Source organism: Lycium barbarum, chromosome 10 (assembly GCF_019175385.1).
Source record: "Lycium barbarum isolate Lr01 chromosome 10, ASM1917538v2, whole genome shotgun sequence".
Classification (NCBI taxonomy): Eukaryota; Viridiplantae; Streptophyta; class Magnoliopsida; order Solanales; family Solanaceae; genus Lycium; species Lycium barbarum.
This window is the reverse complement of record NC_083346.1, coordinates 5,428,413-5,451,563: the sequence shown is the minus strand read 5'-3', so window position 1 is coordinate 5,451,563 and position 23,151 is coordinate 5,428,413. Positions and strand designations below refer to the sequence as shown.

Genomic DNA, 23,151 nt, shown 5'->3' with positions numbered 1-23,151 from the left:
TGAAGAGCCTGGTCCCCCGGCAGGAGATCCGGCCGGAGTAGAAACTCCACCTGCCGGAGAAGGTGACGTCGCAGAAGTAGCTGGTGATGGAGATGGTGACGTGGCAGAACCAGATGGTGACGGAGATGGCGACGTGGCAGAAGCAGATGGTGCCGGAGTTGGAGTTGGAGTTGCTGTTGGTGGGGATACTGCCGGAGGTGGAGTTGGTGTTGCTGCTGGAGAGATCTTTGGTGATGGAGCTGGAGATTGAGCTATGGATGTAGCAACAAAAAAGGCTAAGAAAAGCATAACTCTGATATAAGAAGCCATTTTGTTTTTTCTTTCTTTCTTTTTGTGAAGAAGAGAGATTTTCTTTTTGGGCTCTAAAAAGTGAATAGAAGAGAGACTGAAGAGGAAATACATATATATAAGTGAGGAGAAGAGAAAAGGAAGGTTCCTACAAGGAAATTCGTATTAGTATAATAATGTGATTATTTAATAATCTATTGTTTATTATGAATACAGATGTACTATGGGTGTAATGTCTGTTGATACAATATAAGGGCTTAGTTATTCCACCCTTAAGATAGAATAAAATAAGATTATAATTTTAGAATTAGTTATTTTAAATTTTTATTTCAACCAAATATAAAATAAAAAGGCATTAAAATTTTATCTTGAAATTATTTTCACTTATCCTTCACACCAAACGAATCCTAAATCTATAATGCATGCATTGGTGTGCATGAACAGCTAAAAATGACTCATAATTCACTGTCAGAAGTCTCTTCGAGTTTTAGGAATTAAAAAAAAACGGTTTGATAGAATATGCTTCCAGTTATTAAGTTTTACATATTGTGAATTCAAATTAATTTAGTGTCCCAATACAAAATATTGAGCATTGAGTAGAAAAAAAAAAGTTTCATAATTTATGAGTTGGTTGTGTTGTTAATTAGAGGCGGATTCATAATTTGAAAGTTATAAGTTATGAATTCTTATGTCTTAAGTTATTGAGTTTTAAATTGATAATTTGTATATATTCAATAATTTTTTAAGACAAATATTGTGTGAACTAAAGTTATTGAGGTGGGGTTCGAAATTCGGATACGTAGCTAACACTCTAGCTCCGCTATGGCTGTTATCAACTCTACTGGGCGGTCTTAGAGTTAACATTTTTGTTAATTTAAATTTTATATTACTAATATTGCAAAAATATTTATATAATTAGATTATTTATAAGCAATTAAAGGAAAACTTTCGTGACAAAATACCTAACAAAAATAGTACTCGTTTATGGATTCATGGATGTTAAAAGTACATTGATAATGTACTGAAAAATCACTATACTATATCTGGGTATATATCTTAAAATATTGGTTAATATCTTTCTTTAAAGATATCAAAATTTAACCAAGCGTTATAGGCGGAACATGCGTTAGTTTTTCTATAAAGTTAGTAAGCTTTTATACAAAGCTACCTCTCTGTTTGTGTGGATATTTTAAAACAAAACTTAATAAAGATTCTGTCTTTGAAAATACAATTGAATCATTTTCATTTAAAAATTAGAAATAAGATATTTTTGAGAACCGAACAAAACTTAACAACTATCTAATACTTAACCTTTCTAATTCCAGTATCCAGAACACTTTTCCAGAAACTTGTTCTAACAAACTTTTATTAAAACCCAACAAAGGATTTAGAGCCTGTTTGGATGTGCTTATGCCTATAAGCTGTAAATAGTTTATAAGCTAAAAAAAATAAGTTGGGTAATCTAACTTTTTTTTTTTTTAGCTTATAAGCTGTTTTCAGCTTATAAGCTGCTTTAGGAGCCCGTTTGGATTGGCTTATAAGTTGCTTATAAGCTGTTTTTAGCTTTTTGAGTGTTTGACTGGCCAGCTTAAAGTATAAGCTCAAAAAAATAATTGGGCCCATTTGACTTAGCTTATCTAAAGCAGCTTATAAGTTGAAAACAGCTTATAAGCCAAAAAAAATAAGTTAGACTACCCCAACTTATTTTTTTAGCTTATAAGCTGCAAACAGCTTATAGGCATAAGCTCATCCAAACAGGCTCTAGATAAGCTAAGTCAAATAGGCTCAATTATATTTTTGAGCTTATTTTAAGCACAAAATGACTTTAAGCTGGCCAGTCAAATACTCAAAAAAGCTGAAAAGAGCTTATAAGCTACTTATAAGCCAATCCAAACGGGCTCTTAGCATATTTATGGCAAATGTGATTGTCAGGGGAATATGGTGCTTCTGATATTCTTTAAAGATCGAATAGACGTAAAGTTACATATATATATCCATAAGTGAAATTTTTCTACTAAATAGAATAGCGGGTTTTGATGCTGGATCGACATGACTGCTTAAGTTCATTTACATTATGATTGAGGGCATTCTAGTAATTTGGATCAGCTGTAAATTGTTTTATACGTTGGGTTTACCAGTCACCTTTTTACTCCCTAAGTCAGTCTACACGTGTTGTTCTGGCCTCCAAGCATATGCCAATGTTTCTTTTTGCTGACTTCACCGCATTATTCTACTTTCTTCAATTTTCTTATTCTTCCCACTATGTGCCAATAAATTTAGGCTCTTTTTTGACAAACAAGTCTTTATATACTGGATATATACTGCCTCCCTTTAAATTTATGTAGCACAATTTGAATTTCAAGAGTTAAATTTTTAAAATATTTGAACATAAAATATTTAATTCTTTTCTAAATAAAATTCATATATATGAAAACTACGTAATAGATACTATAAGTCACAATAATTGATAGTTTAAAACATTTAAAAAGGAATTTTAACTAACATTTTAAGATGGATCATTGAAGTGATATGGGAAGAGTTGCGACTTATAATACTTTTTGTGTAGTTTGAATATCTAAATTTTAACTTTAAAATATTAAATTAATATAATTTGATTTAGTTAATAAAATATTGAGAAGTGAAACATGACAAATATTTTAAAATGAAGAGTCTAGTGAATTACCACCGTATTTAAACTATGTGACTTTTTTAAAAACTGTACAAACAAATAAGAAAAATTCTATTGGACTTAAACCATATTAATTTTTAGTAACTTGCTTGCTTTTATTTTGTGATAGACCAATTCCCTAACAATACAGAAGATAAGAGATAATTATAAATAGTTTAGGATTTTATGATAATAAGTTCATTAACATTATGACTGAGTTCGTAAATTTTAAAAGTTTTCTTTTTATTATATTTGGAGAGAGGTAGGGAATAAGAGAAAACAACTACTAGCGGAATTTGAAACCTTATTTTATCTATAAAAGGCAGGAAACTCACTAATTATGCTAGTGCTCAACTACTTTGTTTGTACTTGAAAGTATGGGACTAACAAATGCTATTTATATTAACTCAATTATAATTATCTCTATTACTAAAATAATCCATTTTTCGTGCCGGCCCATGCTTGCCATTGTCTAGTATGGAGTATATCGCAGGCATTTGCATAAACATTTGAGGCTATTTGAAAAGGAAAAAAAAAATAGAATTAAGTTGGAAAAAAGTAAAGTTGCGTCTCGACATGCATTTCATTTTTTTAAAATGTTGAAATTTCGTGGAGGAAAAAAAGTTTTATTTAAAAGTGATTAGAACCTGTTTTCAAACTTAAAAAACCTCAACCTCAAGTTGGAATGAAAAATTGACTAAAATATATTGTTGAGTAGAACAGTCCAAAGATATTTAAATGAACCTATATCCAATGCACTGGAAACAGGTGATTTTAAACTTTTAACCCTAACTTGATAACCATCAAGGATGCGGTGCAGCGGATGGAGCCGTTTCTCCCTTAATCAGAGGTCTTGAGTTCAAATACTAGGTATGAAAAAAATCCTTAGTAGGGAGCACTCCCCTGAATGGGTCCTACACGAAGCGAACTCGGAATAGTCCAATGCAGTACAAGACAACGGATGAAAAACAAAAACAAAAAAGACTTATGGATAAACCTTCATAATCAAAAGTCAATGTTGTTTTTAAAATCACCTTTCTTTTAACATGGTATAATACTGTCCACCCTTAATCAAATCGCACAAAAATTTGAAAAAATCTCACACTCTTAAAAGTATAGAATACCTTATAAGCAACTTCCCTTTTTTTTTTTTTTTTTTAAACCTACTTCCTATATAATAGTATGTTGTTCACACCCGACGGATAATACTGTCCACCTTTAATCAAATCGCACAAAAATTTGAAAAAATCTCACACTCTTAAAAGTATAGAATACCTTATAAGCAACTTCCCTTTTTTTATTTTTTTTATTTTTTTAACCTACTTCCTATATAATAGTACGTTGTTCACACCCGACGGATACAACCAAATACTTTCTTGAAAAATATGGCAAGGGACCATTGCGTTTTTCTTCCGTGATGATGTACCTAAAAGCCACCAAAGAAAAACGAAACAATATGGGGGTCATTTTCTCATGTTAAGTAAAATGTCATTATCTACTTAGTTGTGATTTATTACTTGTATGTATAATTTTCTCAATCATTTGCCCAACTTATTTTTGTATTTATTTATTCTATACATCCGCGTTAAGCTTTCAAAATCAAACTGATCCTTTCCTTTTCCAAACTAAATTTTAATTAGCAAATAACAAACGAAATATAGAAACAGATGATATTGATCGATAGCTTATAATATGTCTAAAAGAGGAAAAATCAAACAGAAGAAAGAAAAGTGGGAATCGATATGCTTTTTTAATTTTTTTTCCTAGTATCTAGTACTCGCTTTAGGCCTCTGATCAATTCGGATTTGCGCCATGTAAAACCCATTAAATTGAAAAACGCTCCCTGGTCCTTACCAAGGTCTTTTCTATTCCCATAACTCGGATCAGAGACTTTTGATTAATGATTAAGGATCCTATCTATCCCGCTACAATTCTTGATGGTGAGAATTAATATGTAGGATATGTGGGAGTCGGATTGTAGTTTTGGTTAAACTTTGACTAAAATTTGGATGAGAAATTTTTGAAAGTAAACGGGAAAATTTGTGTATTCGATTAGTTTTTGAGTTGCTTTTGTAATGAAATACTTTACCTCTTAGAGTAAAACTACGCGTCAATTAATCGAATCTCAAAAAACTATTGCACACTGGATGGAAAGCAAGGGGAAAAAAGGACCACATGGAAAAAGTAGAAGAAAATTTTCAATTTACGAATTAAAGGGAGCATTTTAATACCATCATTAAATTTTATATTATCTGAATGTACCACATTTGAAACACTATTGATGAGAAATCGAAATGATAGTTACCGATACTTTTAATTATATGTCGCAGGTTTAAGTATTGACGAAAGAATTCCTTGATATATAGTGTTTTGCTCCTTTTGAGGATCTAGACGAAATAAATTTGAATTAGTTAGATCAGTAAATTTCAAATACATAATGATTATAAAAAATAAGAGTTGATATCACACCACTGCACCAGGACAGTTCAACCAACATTAGCGTGGTCGGCATATTTCTATTCTCATCATCTATGATCCAACACTGATACCACAATCCAAAATAATTTAGATTCTAATTAATTAATGCTAATTATATCCTGCGGCTTAATTAAGTTCTGCATTATTTTCTTTAACGTGGGATCCAATGCTTAATCTTAGTGTTAGAATACGTGGTAAGTAATTATTTGATCATTTTAAATTAAACTAAAATTTAATTCATGTCTGCATTTCCTTCCATACTTGTAGTCGTAAGTATTACTCTTGTAGTTTCTTGCCCTTCAATTCGTTTTTGTTAATATTTGTTGGTTTTTGTCCTTTAACTATTGTATTACTTTATTTCCATGGTTTATTCGTTATTTCTTTTTCATCATTCTTTGAATTGTTTGTTCTTATGCCGTGGGTCTACCGAACACAGTCTCTCTATCTTTTCAAGATAAAAATAAGGTCTGCGTACACTCTATTCTTTTCAGACCCTACTTTATTAAATTTCACTGGGTATATTGTTATTGTTGATTAATGTCTGCATTATTTTTTTAATGTGGGAGCAATGATGATGGAGATAGATTAACTTTGGGACATATAGGATGATTTTATATTATATCTTCCCCTTCAGTGTGGTTTTGCTTACCAACCAACATGGGTGTGTTAGCTTTACCTAAAAAAAAAAAAAAAAAAAGGTGTGGTTTTGCTTTGCTGTAATATAGCCGTAACAAGTAGATCATTGGAGATGGTAATTAGTAAATTAATCTAAAGCAATAATGCTCCATAAATTAATCAAAAAAAAGTTTATATGAACGAGTAAACGACCTACATGCATTTTAATTTCACAAAGTCTTGCTGTCGGTGCTCTGAACCTGAATAATTTTAAAGTTTGATAAATTTTAATTTGACTCCTATAATATCTTACTAAGCAAATTGAATTTTCAATTAATTGCATTGTGCATTTTTTTTTTTATCTTTTTGCTTGTGAATATTCACAAATTTTATTACATTTATTTATCGTTCCACTACTTATTTATCATTGTTATGTTAAATTTATATTGTTATTTCATATTTGACAGTAATATAATTCTAAAAATGGTCAAGTAATAATGTATTATCTACATGAAGATATCAAAAATACCTATTTTAATTAATAAATAATTAAATATGATGAGTCATATATCACGAGGATTAAAAACAAAATTTAAATACTAAAATATTATTATCCAAAAAAGTAAGAGTAAATAATAAAAAAGATTCTTAATAAGAAGATATATAGCTTGACATGGGTCACAGAAGGTTCTCTATGCACCAAGTTTGAGGAATTTATTTTAATTGTTGACCAATCATATGGCTTAATAAGTGTTTAATCAATTTATGTATGTGGCTACTGAAATCATGAACACATGTTAGGTGATGTGTCAAAAGACATTGAAGTAACTGGCAAAGAGTTGTCAAGCACCATTCAGGAATTTTGTAAAACATTGACTAAAATTTTCCAAGTATTTTATCACCAATTGCTGTGAGACCAATTTGTGATGCTTGCGATTTATTTTATATTGAGTATTTATTTATACGGATGATAATAAAAGTTAATATTACAAACACACTATTATTAAGGAGTAATTCTTTCATACAAGTAATTAAATTGAATATTGTTGATTTATTTTCATCACTCTAATTTTTTATGAATAGAGTTATTCGATACTTTTATATTTGTGGTAGGTATCAAATGTCGGTTAAATAGTTGAAGTGTACACACAAATTGACGTGGATACCACCGTCATTAAAAAAAAAGGTGTTACTCAATATGCAACGTCTCTTTAGGACACGAACAAAAAGCCTGAAATAGTATGCATGTTAAGCACGGAATTACCTGGAAAATGAAATTCCTAAAGCTGTAGCTGTTAAGGTGCTTATGTAACAATACATCATACATCAGACTATTATTAGATATGATCTCAGCCTCTCTCTGATTTTGATATTTCAGTTAGTACTTAGTAGTCATGATCTGAAGCTACTGACGAAACTCCTTTAATTTGCTGAATTTTTCTACTTTGTGATTTATATTACTGACAGTAATTGTGTGAGACTTTTTTAAATTTCACATAAAAAATGTGTCTTTTGCACTTTTGTCCCTATTTTGTGTTGGTCTTTAATTTTTGTCCTTCTAATCGGCTGATCTTTAATTTTAGCCCTTCAAAATCGAACTTACGCCTAGAGGGGCATAAGTTACGTATCATAATATTCACAAGTTATGCTAGCTCCCTTAAAGAACTTATGTCTCCTAGGCATAAGTTTGATTTTGAAGGACAAAAATTAAAGACCAGCCCATTTGAAGGACAAAAATTAAAGACCAGTCCATTTCAAGAACAAACCGTATAATTACTTGCATAAAAATGGACTCAAATGTGTAAAATTTGGGTCCATGAACTTTGGAGAAAAAAAAAAAAAAAAACCTCACACAACTAGCGTCAATTGTGTGACACATAATAAAAAATTTCTAACTCACTTAAATGCAAATCAAAATACCTTAAATAAGCGGGAAGCAAACAATAATATCAAAGCAGAATGGCACATAAATCATATTACAAGAAATCAATTTCACTTCCAATCTATAAGTTTGAGAATTCAAATCATGCTGCTAGGAAATCATTGTTGATTTTCTAATCACTAAGAACCAATCATTTACGAGCTTAACTTCTATACATTGATAATTTATACGTGATCAGGTGATAATCATCGGCAACCGTCCTTAAAAGGAAAGGAAACCTTCAAAATGGATAGCAGAAGTGGCCTACTTCTACTTGTTTGGTTGGATACAACAAACTGTGCCACTTATTACTTGATGGATGAAGCCTAAATTTCTCTGGCCCAATAAGATCCCATAAACTGAGAAATAGTCACCCAAAATAATGGGTTAGATTTGAGTGGTTTGGCCATGGAATTGGGGCAAGTGAACATATAGCCTATTTGAGGACGGCTATTTAAGCCATAGCCGAAGTATATAAATTTTTGTAAGTTAAGCCACTTTAAAACTAATATCAACTTATCTGAAGTTGAAAATATACACGTCTAAAGTTACAAAATTCAGACATATACGGGTCTGAAGTTATAAAATGTCTGAAGTTTGACATATTGCTTGTGCCAAACTTCAAATATTTTCATCAGAACTTCAGACATACGCGGTTGAAGTTTTGCTTTCTAAAAACTTCAGACTTATATGATTGGAATTGAATAAGGATGAGGAGCATCAATATTTTTGTTTGAAGTTTTCAAATATCGGCTATAATTTAATAATTTGAAAAACGGAATATAACTTAAATAAGAGGGTGGAAACTGCCTTTCCATGGAACAACTTGTAAGATTAACATCAACCTTTTGTCTGAAGTTTTCGAATTGCGATTACAATTCAAACAATTTTGAAAAACAAGGTATAATTTAAATAACATGGTGAAAACTTACTACCAGCTTAATTTCTTCGGTGAAACAACTACAAAGATGAATGGAGATGTTGAGATATCATAAAGCATGTGCCGGTGACCTTTGATAACTCGGATATACATATATCGTTTTTGGTGAATTTCTTACAATTGGTGGCTTTGTAAATATTTTGTAAAGTTACAAGCTCCTAAATCCCAAGTTCTCAATGAACGCTAAAGTGTGCTATAAATATTTTGTTTTTCATGTAAACGAAAGTTAATAGCTTTAAAGAAATTATTCGAACTTGAAAATATAAGTGAGACGTATTAGGGGTGTATTTGAAAGTAGGGATAAGTGATTTGGAAGTGCTAATTGAAAAATATGTCCAAAGTGAAATAAGAGCTAACCTCAAAGATATAAGTCTCAGGATATATGGGCATGAATTTTATATTCAAATTATAGTCCTACAAATCTAGTTTCCAATGGTTCAAACTGTTACTTTTTAAAAACTTCGTCTCTTCTTTTATTACTAATAGTTGTGTCTTGAATCTTGATTGTTGATTAAGTGTTTTTCTTTAGCATTATCATCTCAAATATTTTCCAACAATTGGTCTCATTCGAAAGATGGAGAGGATATTGGTTTCCAACAATTAAAATAAATTGAAATTTACTCTTCTAATAATGCAACTCCCCTACTTGTTCCAAACAATGCTCAAGGAATCTAAAAGCTCGATATATCTCTGACAATGCCCTTGTCCTCACATCTTCAAATTGACATCTCTTTTGTTTGTATATATAATGTTTTTTCTTTAGCATTATCATCTCAAATGTTTTCCAGCAATTGGTCTCATTCAAAAGATGGAGAGGATATTGTTTCCCCACCGTTAAAATAAATTGAAATTTACTCTTCTAATCAGTGTTTTCAGAGGCGTTTTCGGGGCCAGTTCCGAGGCGGGGCGTACCAAAAACGCTCCGAGGCGTAAATGAAAAGTGTAGATCTATAGGGCGTACGCCCTATAAATTGGGGTGTAAGTCTCGGGAGCAAAAGCGTAAGCCCCGGGCGTAAAGGTGTATGTCCGGGGCGTTAAATTTAATGTTTATTGTTTTAAAAGTAATTTTAGATTATGATTTTTATTATTGGTGTAATGATATTTATACTTTATGTTATCATGTTATAGTGATTTTTCTTAAAATACATAAAAAAAAGAAAGCAACTCCCATAGAAAATAGCATTGTCATTAATAATTTTTTTAGATAATTATGTCTGAAATTTATATGATAGAGATTTTGTAGCATTATATTCCTGAAGCAACTTCATCCATTTTTTGTCATTGCTCTTACACTTTTTGCCATTCTCCTTCTTTGAATATATAAATAAAAGTCAGTGCAAATATTAGTTGAGGGTGGGAAAGACTAATAGATCTGGAGATTGATGATAAAGTGATGAAGATTTCATTTCAAAGATTATCTAGGCTATTATAATTTTTTGTGTTGTTATCTTTATCAAATAATAATTATAATAAACCTTTTTATATTATTAGTGATTTATTTGCAGAATTTTAACGAAAACTTTACATTTACTTATTTTTTAGTAATAAAATTATAAATTGAAGATATATGAAACATACACCCTGTAGATCTATGGGACTTACACCCCCGTGTCTCGGGACTTACGCCAAGCCTGTGCTGCCCAAAACCCCTCACCTCGCCCCCGCCTCTTAAAACACTGCTACTAATAATGCAACTCCCCTACTTGTTCCAAACAAGGCTCATGGAATCTAAAAGCTCGATATATCTCTAACATTGCCCTTGTCCTCACATCTTGAAATTGATATCTCTTTTGTTTGTATATATAGTACTATTACATAATTAAAAACAACAAAATCATTTGTTAATTTGTACATATAGTACTATCTCTTAATAAAAATAATCGCAATAATTTGAGTTCTCATTAGTACTATATAGAAGTGTGAGTTCCAACTCACTTTTCGTCGTCCGTTTCCGATCGTCATCCAATTTAATTAAAAAAAAAATTATGGGCCCCACTCATATATCTTAAACAATAAATAATATTAAAAAAATTCCCACCCATATATCTTAAACAACAACCAATATAAAAAAAAAATTGTGAAAAAAAATTGTGGACCCCATATATATTAAACAACAACTAATATTAAAAAAATAGTTTAGTACTATATAGAAGAGTGAGTTCCAACTCACTTTTCGTCGTCCGTTTCCAATCGTCGTCCAATTTAATTAAAAAAAAATTGTGGGCCCCACCCATATATCTTAAACAACAAATAATATAAAAAAAATCCCACCCATATATCTTAAACAGCAACTAATATAAAAAAAAAATTGTGGGCCCCACAATTCTATGGTATATATATATATATCCGTTCCATTTTTTTTTTTAAAAAATTGTGGGCCCCATATATATTAAACAACAACTAATATTAAAAAAATAGTGCAAATTAATAATGTCAAAAAAAAAGTGCACCCCATATTAAAAAATCAAACAATATTCATGTAATTTTCAAAGTATCTCATTAAGTCAATAATGATGGATTCATTGCCACGTGCGTATTCGTAGCAAACACTAATATAATAAAGTTTTAAATACAGCGCACAAATTACAATATTATATTAATCGTGTTTTGAACATAGTATCTCAATATTAAAAAATCAAACAATATTCATGTAATTTTCAAAGTATCTCATTAAGTCAATAATGATGGATTCATTGCCACGTGCGTATTCGTAGCAAACACTAATATAATAAAGTTTTAAATACGGCGCACAAACTACAATGTTATATTAATCGTGTTTTGAACATAGTATCCCATATTGACAAAATCAAGCGATATATATAAAAAAAAAAAAAAAGTGAGCCCAACCGGCTCTTCTTAATAGTAGAAATATAATAAAATTTTATACGGAGCACAAACTACAATGTTATATTAATTGTGTTTGAACATAATATCCCATATTGACAAATCAAGCAATATATATATAAAAAAAAAAATGAATCCCATATTAAAAAAACAAACCATGTAAAAAAAAAGTGCAAAAAAATTTGTGGGCCCCATAATTCTAATATATATATATATATGTGTGTGTGTGTGTGTGTGTGTGTGTATATATATGCATAAAAATAGTGCAAATTAATAATGTCAAAAAAAAGTGCACCCCGTATTAAAAAATCAAACAATATTCATGTAATTTTCAAAGTATCTCATTAAGTCAATAATTATGGATTCATTGCCACGTGTGTATTCGTAGCAAACACTAATATAATAAAGTTTTAAATACGGAGCACAAACTAGGAACTTATATTAATCGTGTTTTGAACATAGTATCCCATATTGACAAAATCAAGCGATATATAAAAAATAAATTTTTTTTAGCCCAACCGGCTCTTCTTAATAGTAGAAATATAATAAAGTTTTAAATATGGAGCACAAACTACAATGTTATATTAATCGTGTTTTGAACATAGTATCTCATATTGACAACATCAAGCAATATATATATATAAAAAAAGAAAGTGAATCACATATTAAAAAAACAAACAATGTCAAAAACAATAGTGCAAAAAAAATATTGTGGGCCCTATAATTCTAATATATATATATATATATATATATATATATAATAAAGTTTTAGATACGGAGCACAAATACAATGTTATATTAATCGTGTTTTGAACATAGTATATGTATATATATTATATGCATAAAAATAGTACAAACTAATAATGTCAAAAAAAAAAAAAAAACGACACCCCATAAAGGGTGGACCTCATACTAAACAACATCAAGTAAAAGACAAAAAAAAAAAAAAAGTGGAATCCACCATCTCCAAACTCACTGTAAAAAAAAAAGTGGACCCCCGACAAAATCAAGCAATATATATATAAAAAAAAGTGAACCCCATATTAAAAAAAAAAACTAATGTAAAAAAAAAATGCAGACTTTGTATTCGTAGTAAACACTAATATACTAAAGTTTTAAATACGGAGCACAAACTACAATGTTATATTAATCGTGTTTTGAACAGAGTATCTCATATTGACAACATCAAGCAATATATATATATATATAAATGAATCCCATATTAAAAAAAAACAAACAATATAAAAAAAAGTGCAAAAAAAAAATGTGGGCCCCATAATTCTAATATATATATATATATATGCATAAAAATAGTGCAAATTAATAATATCAAAAACAAAAGTGCACCCCATAGTAAATATATATATATATATATAATAAAGTTTTAGATACGGAGCACAAACTACAATGCTATATTAATCGTGTTTTGAACATAGTATATGTATATATATTATATGCATAAAAATAGTACAAACTAATAATGTCAAAAAAAAAAAAAACTGCACCACATAAAGGGTGGACCTCACACTAAACAACATCAAGCAATATTAAAAAAAAAAAAAAAAAGTGAACCCCATATTAAAAAAAAAACTAATGTAAAAAAAAAGTGCAGACTTTGTATTCGTAGTAATCACTAATATACTAAAGTTTTAAATACGGAGTACAAACTACAATGTTATATTAATCGTGTTTTGAAAATAGTATGTATATATATATATATATATATATATATATATATATATATATATATATATATATATATATATATATATGCATAAAAATAATGCAAATTAATAATGTAAAAAAAAAAAGTGCGCTTCATATTAAAAAATCAAACAATATTCATGTAATTTCCAAAGTATCTCATTAAGTCAATAATGATAGATTCATTGCCACATGCGTATCAATCCATTAGTGGGAGCAAATGAAATTACTTTCGTTCAAAAAGTTAAGTAGTCAAACCATACAATTTTCTTTCTTTTTTTATATTAGCCTGAGATCTAATCTAGATATTAAACTGTTATATTTGCTATTCCGCCATGTCATTTATTTGTTATGTTCACTAAAATAAATATACTTAAAATATTTATATTTTAAAATAAGATAGAACTTAATTACTTTTTTATTTTTATTCTTACTCTAATAAATGTGAAAAGAGATTAATGTCGTAAAAAAATATATAAAATGGAGATCAAATAATGAATAAGGTAAATTAGTCAAATTATAATTCTAATCGACGTTTTCTTAAAAAACCATCCAAAAGACAACATGACAAGTAAAATGAGCTAAACCGAGAATATTTACCAAAAATTAAAAAATAGTATTTCTTCGTTTAAATAGAAAATCAATTTCTACTTTGTTTCGTTTTAAACATGTAAAATTAATTTAATAATTGGAATTAGAATTATCCAAATCAAAATTTGATAAAAAATAATAAGTATTTTACACCTTTAAATTAATCGAATTAAAATTGAAAGTATCAACTGATGCTTAAATATTGCTATTGTTTTATCTCAAAGAGAAAAAAATAGTTTTCTTTTAAACAAGTCTTCTCTTTTAAAAAATATTAATAAATTTGCCAATTTTGTATTCGTAGCAAACATTAATATAATAAAATTTTAGATACGGAGCACAAACTACAATGTTATATTAATCGTGTTTTGAACATAATATATATATATAATCAGTATTCAAAGACAACTACATACACATAGATGCACTATAATCTAAACTGCTGGTTTTATTTATACATGTCATCTAAGTACAAATTTGTATATATAGTACTATTCCTTAATTAAAAACAATAAAATCATTTGTTCAATATATATATATATATATATATATATATATATATATATATATATATATATATATATATATATATATATAGTACTATCCCTTAATTAAAAACAGCAATTGAGTGCTCGTGTTATATATACATATCATCTAATTACAAATAGATCAAACACACAACAGAATTCGAAGTATCTTTTTGAAGAGAAAATTGAAAACAAAGAAAATGGAAATCTTGATTTCAAATTGGTCAAATGTTGAATCTGTGCCTAAAACATATATTTTCCCACCCGAAAGTAGACCAGGGAAGCTTGAATTTCCTATTTTCAATGACACACCACTCATAGACTTGGCCCACAATCATCCAGATGATACAATCCAGCAAGTTATTAGAGCATGCCAAGAATTTGGATTCTTTCAGGTACAATTTAATTTCTTTTTTTCTACTTAATTTTTTTTTCAGTCAAGCATTGTTTGTGTCTATGAATTGTGACTGCGGCGGTGTATGCATGATTTTTCGTTAACAAATGAGTAGTTTTTCAAACCTAGAGTTTTAAGGTTGCTTCAATAATTCTCTTTCAGAACGCTTTTAACTTTCAAATAAGCAGTTTCTTTGACTATGACTATGACATTTCGATAGAAAAACACACCTAAAGTCGATAAAACACACAATACACGAAGAAATAAACTTCGCGTACTAGGGTTAAGGATATCTATATATTGAAAAATTACGTAAATATACCTGTCGGCCAACTAGTTTACCAAACACAGCTGAAGTATACACTACCTATACACTTCGGCTATATATGTTGTGTATAGGTATGTATATGTACGTATATTATATGTATAAATATGTATATTATATGTATAAACTGTACACTACTTATACATTGTGTACATATTCTGTAAACTAGATGGCTGAATGGTATTTGACTGTAATTATTCCATTTATATAGACCAAGTTGCCTAAGAACGACTTCTAGTTTAATTGGTTTTATTGCTCCTAATATTGTAGGGGGTTGGCCGTTCAGTCTTGCACCCTTTAATTATCTTCAATATTTTCATTTTGCTAATTATCTACATATGCATATTTTTTTTTTAAAAAAAAGTTCGACGAAACGATGTCTCGTGACACTGCTGTCTGCTAATTATGGCAAGGAAAATCCTCCTCTAGTGGATAGGAAGTCCAATATTGGAAGTAAAACGCTCTCTATCAAAGACAATTTCATATCTAGGACTCGAATTAGAGACTTTTAATTAAGGATGAACAAGTAATTCTATTATTTTGCTTATTATGTGCAGGTGTTAAACCATGGAGTATGTGAAAATCTAATGGATGATACAATGAATATGTACAAGGAGTTCTTCAAATTGCCAGGTGAATACAAGACAAAATTTTACTCAAATGACATCCACAAAAGCTGCAGGATTTATTCTAGCACTTTAGCATATGACACTGAAGATTTACACTACTGGAGAGATAATCTTACTCATCGTTGCCATCCTTTAGAGGAGTACATTCAGTCATGGCCTGATAAGCCCACCAAATATCGGTAATATATATGTCTCTCTGCTTTAATTTATGTGTTCTTTTTAATTTGTTTAGTAAAGAATATCACTTATATATATATATATAGAATACTTCATCCGTTTGAGTTCGTGTGACAACATTTTTTTTAGTTCGTTGTAAAAAGAATTATCCACTTCTAAATTTGAAAACAATTAATTTTACACTTGCCAATTAACCTTTTATTAAATATTTTTCATAATAACACAAATATCATGGCATGTTTAAAGTCATAAGTTTCAAAAGTTTTACAAGCACACAAATATCATAGCATTTATCAGAGAGTGAATAACTTAAAAGGTCATTCAACTTTAGCAAATTCACTATCAAAGTTACTTATGTTTGTTTCATATCAATAAAGTCACTTAAGTTAGAGTAATATATCAACAAAATCATTATAGACAAAAAGCTAAATGAAAAATTACATAAACCTCCCCTCAAGTTTGATCTTATTTAACTTACCTTCTTTGTGGCTATGTTTACCTCTCTTATTTTAATTTCTTTTGTATAATAATTTTTTAACCAATTATTATTAAGGGATAATTTCAGAAACCTCCCTCCAGGTATGTATTTATCACACAAATCTCCTTTGAGATTTAGAATATTACGTTCACCTCCCTTATTTCCTTTAACATAACTAAATTAAATGATAAATTTTTATATAACGTTCTAGAACTGCCTTTTTGTAGCATAAGTTGTTAAATCTTACTACACACTTTTTATATGCTAAAAATAAAATTGCTTGCACTTGTCTAATTGATAAAAAAAATGTTACATTTGAAATTTTAAGCATTAAAAATGATTTTTTTTCTATTAAAAAATGCAAATACGTGAAGAGAAACACATCACAACTAATGTTACGTACATACATTTACATTTACTTAAAGCATATATTCTTCTTTTTTTTTTGGCAGAGAAGTGGTGGGTGAGTATTCAATAGCAACAAGGAAGCTACTTTACAAGATTTTGGATATGATATGTAAAGGATTAGGACTAAATTCAGGGTACTTTGAAGGGGAATTGAGTAAAACTCATTTGCTATCTGTTAATCATCATATCCCATGCCCTGATCCAAGTTTAACACTTGGAATGCCAGTACATTCTGATCCAAATCTCATAACATTGCTTCACCAATGTGATGTCCCTGGACTTCAGATACTTCAGGATGGTCAGTGGATAGGTGTTCACCCTGATCCTCATGCTATAATTGTTATTCCTGGTCTACAATTGAAGGTACTTTCCTGTGATAATTGTACGAAATTTGATGTTTTGTTGGGTTTCAAAAGGTTGGATCTTTTTAGAGGTTAGTTACATTTGTCAATGATCAAATATAAGAGGAATAAGGGTGTGTTTGGTATAAAGTAATATGATTTTAAAAAAATATGAATAAGTTTCTTACTTATCTTCTGGTGGTCACTAAGTGAACAAAAATATTGTCCTAAAAACATTAATTATACATAATTTAGACAAATACGAATACTATGGGACTAAAGGTGGGGTGGGTGGGTGGGGGTGAGGGGATGAGGGGTTGGGAGTGGCGGGTTGGGATGAGGAGCGGGAGAGGGGGTGGGAGGTGAGGAGTTGCTTGCGAGGGGGGCTGGGGGGGGGGGGGGGTGACTTCAGGAGTGGATTTCGGAAGGAAAGGGGGGGTGAGGGGATGAGGGGTTGGGAGTGGTGGGTTTAACATAGAATACCGCATATGCAACTTGTTTCCTCTCCTTCCATCGGAGAATTCATTTTCTTTATTTTTAGAAAATTGTTTCCTAGTAAAAATATGTTCCAAACTATTTGACCAACCAAATATATAAAGGAAAATTAAAAATATTCCCTGAAAAATATTTTCCTCCATACCAAATGCACCTTAAGAGCCTGTTTGACTACTCAGCCTCGATAAGTGTGAAGGGTTGAATAATACTTCTTACCCTACCCACAAAGATACGGGTAATGTCTGCTTACCTCCTATCCTCTTCAGATCTCACTTGTGGAATTATACAGAGTATATTGTTCTTGTTTAATATGTTTTTTTTTTTTTTTTAAAATAGCTATAAATTTGGATAGACATATTTAAACAATAATAAGTCGTCTACAATGTGTTAGGTAAAAAAAGAATGTTAAAAAATTCTTCTTCCGTTTAAAATGACCTTAAGGCTATTGTAATGCATTAAAAGTTTAAAATTTCTTCACATAAAAAATGATGAATAACAGAAATAAAATATAGAAAAGTGGGGAGATTTTACCATTAATTTTTGTGCAGGTAATAAGCAATGACAGGTTCATAACTCCGGTTCATCGCGTGGTCACACACCCGAAAGAGGCTCGAACCACAATTGGTGTGTTTCTCGGTCCATCACCCGAGTCTTTAATAAAACCGGCCACTGCTTTGGTTCACAATGAACCGGTGTTCAGAGCCTTTACTTATCCAGAATTCTTTAAAGCATTTTCTGCTGGGGCTAAATGTGATGCTCAACTTGCACTCAACCATTTTAGGAACAAACCTTAGCTTTTACTTGTATTTACATGCTCATGTGTGAAGAAGAAAAAAAGATTGTTGTAAAATATGTATGGTGGGTGGTACTATACTACTATGGTCACATAATTGGAGTAATTTGTCAAAAAACATGTTATGTATGGTTTGTTTTTGTACCTTAATTTACCTTGTCAATTGTAGCAAAGTTGCACCTCAAAGAAGAGCCCTCATTTAGGTTGTATCTAGTCTTGGCTCATGTAAATTCTTGTGATGTACTATATAATAAAACCCTTTATGTGTCAATTATATATAAGCATTTCAATGTTTTTGAAGTTAAACCGACAAAGATGGGGTTGATACTTATTCTCACGGGATGTTTATACCAAATCAATTCAACTTACCTCGATAAATTTATTTTTATAAAGTAAATATATGAATTAATTAATTGTGTAATTACCACCAAAGGGCGTGGATTCTTCTGTCCACAAGTAAAGTCCTGTGTTCAAACTTTGAAAAAGGAGAATATTCTGGTAATAAGTGTTTTACCCAATAATAGGCATATCTGGTGCGAATCAAAATTAATTGTATCACTTTTGAAATCCTAAAGCAAAATAAATCCAACATACAAGCAAACAATCTTATCAATACAGAGATGTATAATTCTCTAGAAATTTTAATTGCGTTCATATTCATTATCATAGAAATTGAACTCAAGTTTTCCCTATCTCTTCTCGTTAGTGGACATATACGAAGGACAAAGATAATAACTAGCCTCAATCTCAAGCAAGTTTGTATAGACTATATAAACCTCGCTAACCATATTGCTAAATTTAATCTCAAACTAATATTATACAACTGAGCGAAAACATTGGAAAAGGAGAGGCGTTGAATCAAAAGGGATTCATTTGAAAAGTATTTTGAGATATTTCAAGTATGTTTCTCTTCATAATTTTTGGCCTATTATTTCAACTTCAAATTTGAATACGAGCTTTTCAGGTTTTTACTCATAAAACTTCAGCTGTATTTTCATATCCAAACCCAACGTCAACTTAACTTCAAATACTATTTTTTTCCCTTCAAATATCAATCAATTCATATCCGAACGTCCAATAATTTCATTTGTATGTTTTTAAAAACATTCAAGCCCACCAACAGTATGGACTATGGTAGTTGTTGGTCAATTTTGGCTGAATGTACTTTAAGGGACCACGTGACAACTATAGCCGTTTATGCTAAATGGTCTTACATTTTCCAAAGTTCAAAAAAAAAAAAAAAAAATCTAACAAAGTTTACCAAACATGGAAACAAAAGAATCAGAGCAGAAGAAACCAAGAATCCTATGTCTCCATGGCTTTAGAGGCAGTGCTGAAATCCTCAAGAAATTGGTTCTCCGTTGGCCCGAATCCGTCACTGGAAAATTAGATTTGGTTTTCTTGGATGCACCTTTTCCAGCTCAGGGAAAATCTGCACTTGAAGGTTTCTTTGATCCTCCCTACTTTGAATGGTTTCAATCTAATAAGGTAACATTTGGTTCATCCCATCCCCCCACCCCACCTTTTTTTTTTTTTTAATCATTTGGTATCCAAACCTCACTTATCGATTGGTCCTATTTAACTTTACATGATTCGAACCTGAAATCTTTGATTTAGGATGAAAAGATCTCAACCATTCCGTTACACCCCTTGGGAGCGGTTCTTAATTTAGCCGACTTGAACTCGAAATCTCTGATAACGAGTGGAAAGATCCCAACTGTCAGATTACACCCCTTAGGATGATTCATCCAATCCAATCCTTCACTTACTTTATTTCTGCTCATATTTATTGAATATTTTCATAATCAAACTGACAATGAAGAATAAATCAAGATTGAAATTTACTACCCCTGTTATCAGTTTGGTTTAATGCATATGCAATCCCCTAAACTTGTCATTTTTTTTCATTTTGGCACCTTAACTAAGTGTTGTTCTTATTGAATCCCTGAACTCGTCCTCAAGTGTGTCTATCAAACTCTCTAAATTTGATTTTTAATAGAAGCAAAAATCAAATTGTGGTAATGAAGGTGAAGTAATATTTTATACGTGTGGTAAGCTATTCTTTAGGTCATGGATGTGTCGGTTTCTGCTCTTCCACTGCCAGCTTAATTAAGAGTTTACTCCCCCCCCTTCAATTGCTGCTAATTTTAGTTATAAGATGGATAATTAAATTAGAATATATATTAGCATGTTGCTACATTGAAGATAGAATCTTATGTAAGTCAGATTGTGTTTGATAGACACACATGAGGACAAGTTCAGGAGTTCAATTGGAACAACACTTAGTTAACATGCCAAAATGGAAAAAAAAAAGAACAAATTCAGGGGCTGCATATGCATTAAGCCTATCAGTTTTTGTTTACAACATCATGGAAGAATCAAAGTTGAAGAATTAAATTAAGTGTATTTTGATTGTAGGATTTCACAGAGTTCTACAACTTTGAAGAATGCCTCGAGTACATAGAAGATTTTATGTCAAAGCATGGACCTTTTGATGGAGTTCTTGGTTTCTCACAAGTAAGCTTTATTAAGTACTCCCATTTTCTTTGTTTTTTTTTTTCCTGTTCCTGCAGAAACGAAAAAATAATCTCTTATGACCAGTTACAATTTGAGTAGAAAATGACATTAGTCTCTCAGTTATTAATAAATTCTTGTTTGATCCTTATGATATCAGACTAAGCATTTTAACCTTTAATTAAAACAGATGTGTGGGTTTGGTCCCTTTATATTAGAAATACATCATATTTAGAATATCTTTGGAACTACTGTATATTACCTTCCAAGATTGAGTAACAATAGATACTAAACACTACACATAGTCGACTAATAGTGTAACGGCTGATAATTCGGTAAATTTAGAAAGAGTCGCAAGCAGAAGTATGAAAAGTGCACTACTTTAACTAATTGAAGGTCCAATATGTTCATTCAGATATCTCGAGGACCAAAATCTTAACCTTCCTCTGACATTTTATCTGTTTTTCTATTTTTTTGATTGTTGGGGAAACAGGGATCAGTTTTAGGTGCTGCAATACCAGGCATGCAAAGGGAAGGAGTGGCTCTAACAAAAGTACCAGAAATAAAGTTTGTGATCATAATATCTGGGGCTAAATTTGGAGGGCCTTCATTTGGGGTACCAAAGTTGGCTGCAAATGCATTTTCATCTCCTATCAAGTGCCCATCCCTTCACTTCTTAGGTACTTTCATAATATAATTTCTTTTATCTGGTTAGTATTTTAATGAAGCGCAGGACAAAAATTAATCTTTATTTTTTACAAATTTTAACAGGAGAAATGGTTTGTAGCCCTTTACATTTTTTTTTTTTTAGTTTTATGATCTTTTTACAAGAGATCTTCATTTTTTTACACATAAGAGATCTGAAAAGACCATTTTCTTAGAGATCTCATTTCCTCGAAATATGGCAAATAAGGCCACTATGACAGCTAATAAAGGAGTAGTTCATCTTCCCTATCAAAGTTAACATCTTACCCAGACTTACTGGGCTCAATTAATTCTTGAACCAGTAATTCTGAAGCAAGAGGTGGATGCTTACCTTCTTATTATTATTAAATGAAAATGAATAATTGTTTTTTCCAATACAATTAGTATAAATGTATTTATTTTTCTTTTATAAGGAGAGACGGATTTCCAAAAAAAAGACGGTGAAGTTCTACTGGAGTCTTTTGTGGACCCACAAGTGATGCACCATCCTAAAGGACATACCATACCAAGACTAGGTGAGTAGTGTTGTTTTGGAATTTTATGGTCTATTGTTTAGTTTAGAATATGAATGTAATTCTTACTTTATTGTAATATATAAGAAAATCAGCTAAAACATTTTTCTTGAAGTTGCTCTTGGTTATTAATTTGTAGACTTGATTTTACTGTCATTGAGATAAAAATGGCGTATTTAAAAGCTTTGTGTTATAAATTTCACATGAAAACAATTGTTCAATATTTCACCGGCATTCATTTCAGTATTTGCCAATACTAGTGAAAAAACGTGTATTTGCAAATATTGAATTTCAAGAATAAGAGGGTTTCCCTGCAACATGCCAAACCTTTGTCTTTTTTTTTTTTTTTTTCTTCTTCTTCTTTAGGCTGGATAATATCAGTATAAATAGTAGAGTAAAATGTAGGAAGAATCATTTGGTTGTCTCTTAGGCTTTGACTTACTACTTATTTACATGAAATTTGTAATAATTTACTAGAACTAAACTTGATTTTATCTTTGCAGATGATAGCAGCCTTGAAATAATGCTTGGATTTATTGAAAAGATTAAAGAACTTTGAAAGGAGAAGTTTCGATAGTATGAATTACTCTCAATTGATTTTTCTGTTTACGGATTTTGTTTAGTTGATTATGGGCATCTTGTGATGGAATTGTTCACACGTAAACAGGATAATTTACGTTCTATTATATCTTGCGGCTCTTTAAATTTGTTTGAATTTTTCATTTAGACACCTATACCGAGTGGTATTCCGAATGAACATCTGACTTTGTTCACAAGTGTACCTATCAGACACACTATGCTGATTGC

At 30.4% G+C, this 23,151-nt stretch overlaps 2 protein-coding genes across 2 annotated transcripts; both read left to right on the top strand.

Moving 5' to 3' along the window:
- The first annotated feature begins 14,742 nt into the window (after window positions 1-14,742).
- LOC132615312 (hyoscyamine 6-dioxygenase-like) lies at window positions 14,743-18,871 on the top strand. Its single transcript, XM_060329892.1, has 4 exons — window positions 14,743-14,968; window positions 15,850-16,100; window positions 17,029-17,347; window positions 18,369-18,871. Exons 1-4 carry the CDS (start codon window positions 14,774-14,776, stop codon window positions 18,612-18,614), a joined length of 1,011 nt encoding a protein of 336 aa, XP_060185875.1. The 5' UTR covers window positions 14,743-14,773; the 3' UTR covers window positions 18,615-18,871.
- A 930-nt stretch (window positions 18,872-19,801) lies between these two features.
- On the top strand, window positions 19,802-23,051 carry LOC132614291 (uncharacterized). The gene is made up of 5 exons (XM_060328704.1): window positions 19,802-20,101; window positions 21,032-21,130; window positions 21,621-21,807; window positions 22,246-22,347; window positions 22,848-23,051. Exons 1-5 carry the CDS (start codon window positions 19,880-19,882, stop codon window positions 22,901-22,903), a joined length of 666 nt encoding a protein of 221 aa, XP_060184687.1. The 5' UTR covers window positions 19,802-19,879; the 3' UTR covers window positions 22,904-23,051.
- The last annotated feature ends 100 nt before the right edge of the window (window positions 23,052-23,151 follow it).

Bases quoted from the DNA above. Each gene is read 5' to 3' on its own strand.
- LOC132615312 (XM_060329892.1), top strand. From the start codon at position 14,774: ATGGAAATCTTGATTTCAAATTGGTCAAATGTTGAATCTGTGCCTAAA. The intron at 14,969-15,849 runs GTACAATTTAAT...TATTATGTGCAG, and splicing joins AAGAATTTGGATTCTTTCAG to GTGTTAAACCATGGAGTATG. The intron at 16,101-17,028 runs GTAATATATATG...TTTTTTTGGCAG, and splicing joins GATAAGCCCACCAAATATCG to AGAAGTGGTGGGTGAGTATT.
- LOC132614291 (XM_060328704.1), top strand. From the start codon at position 19,880: ATGGAAACAAAAGAATCAGAGCAGAAGAAACCAAGAATCCTATGTCTC. The intron at 20,102-21,031 runs GTAACATTTGGT...TTTTGATTGTAG, and splicing joins AATGGTTTCAATCTAATAAG to GATTTCACAGAGTTCTACAA. The intron at 22,348-22,847 runs GTGAGTAGTGTT...TTATCTTTGCAG, and splicing joins ACATACCATACCAAGACTAG to ATGATAGCAGCCTTGAAATA.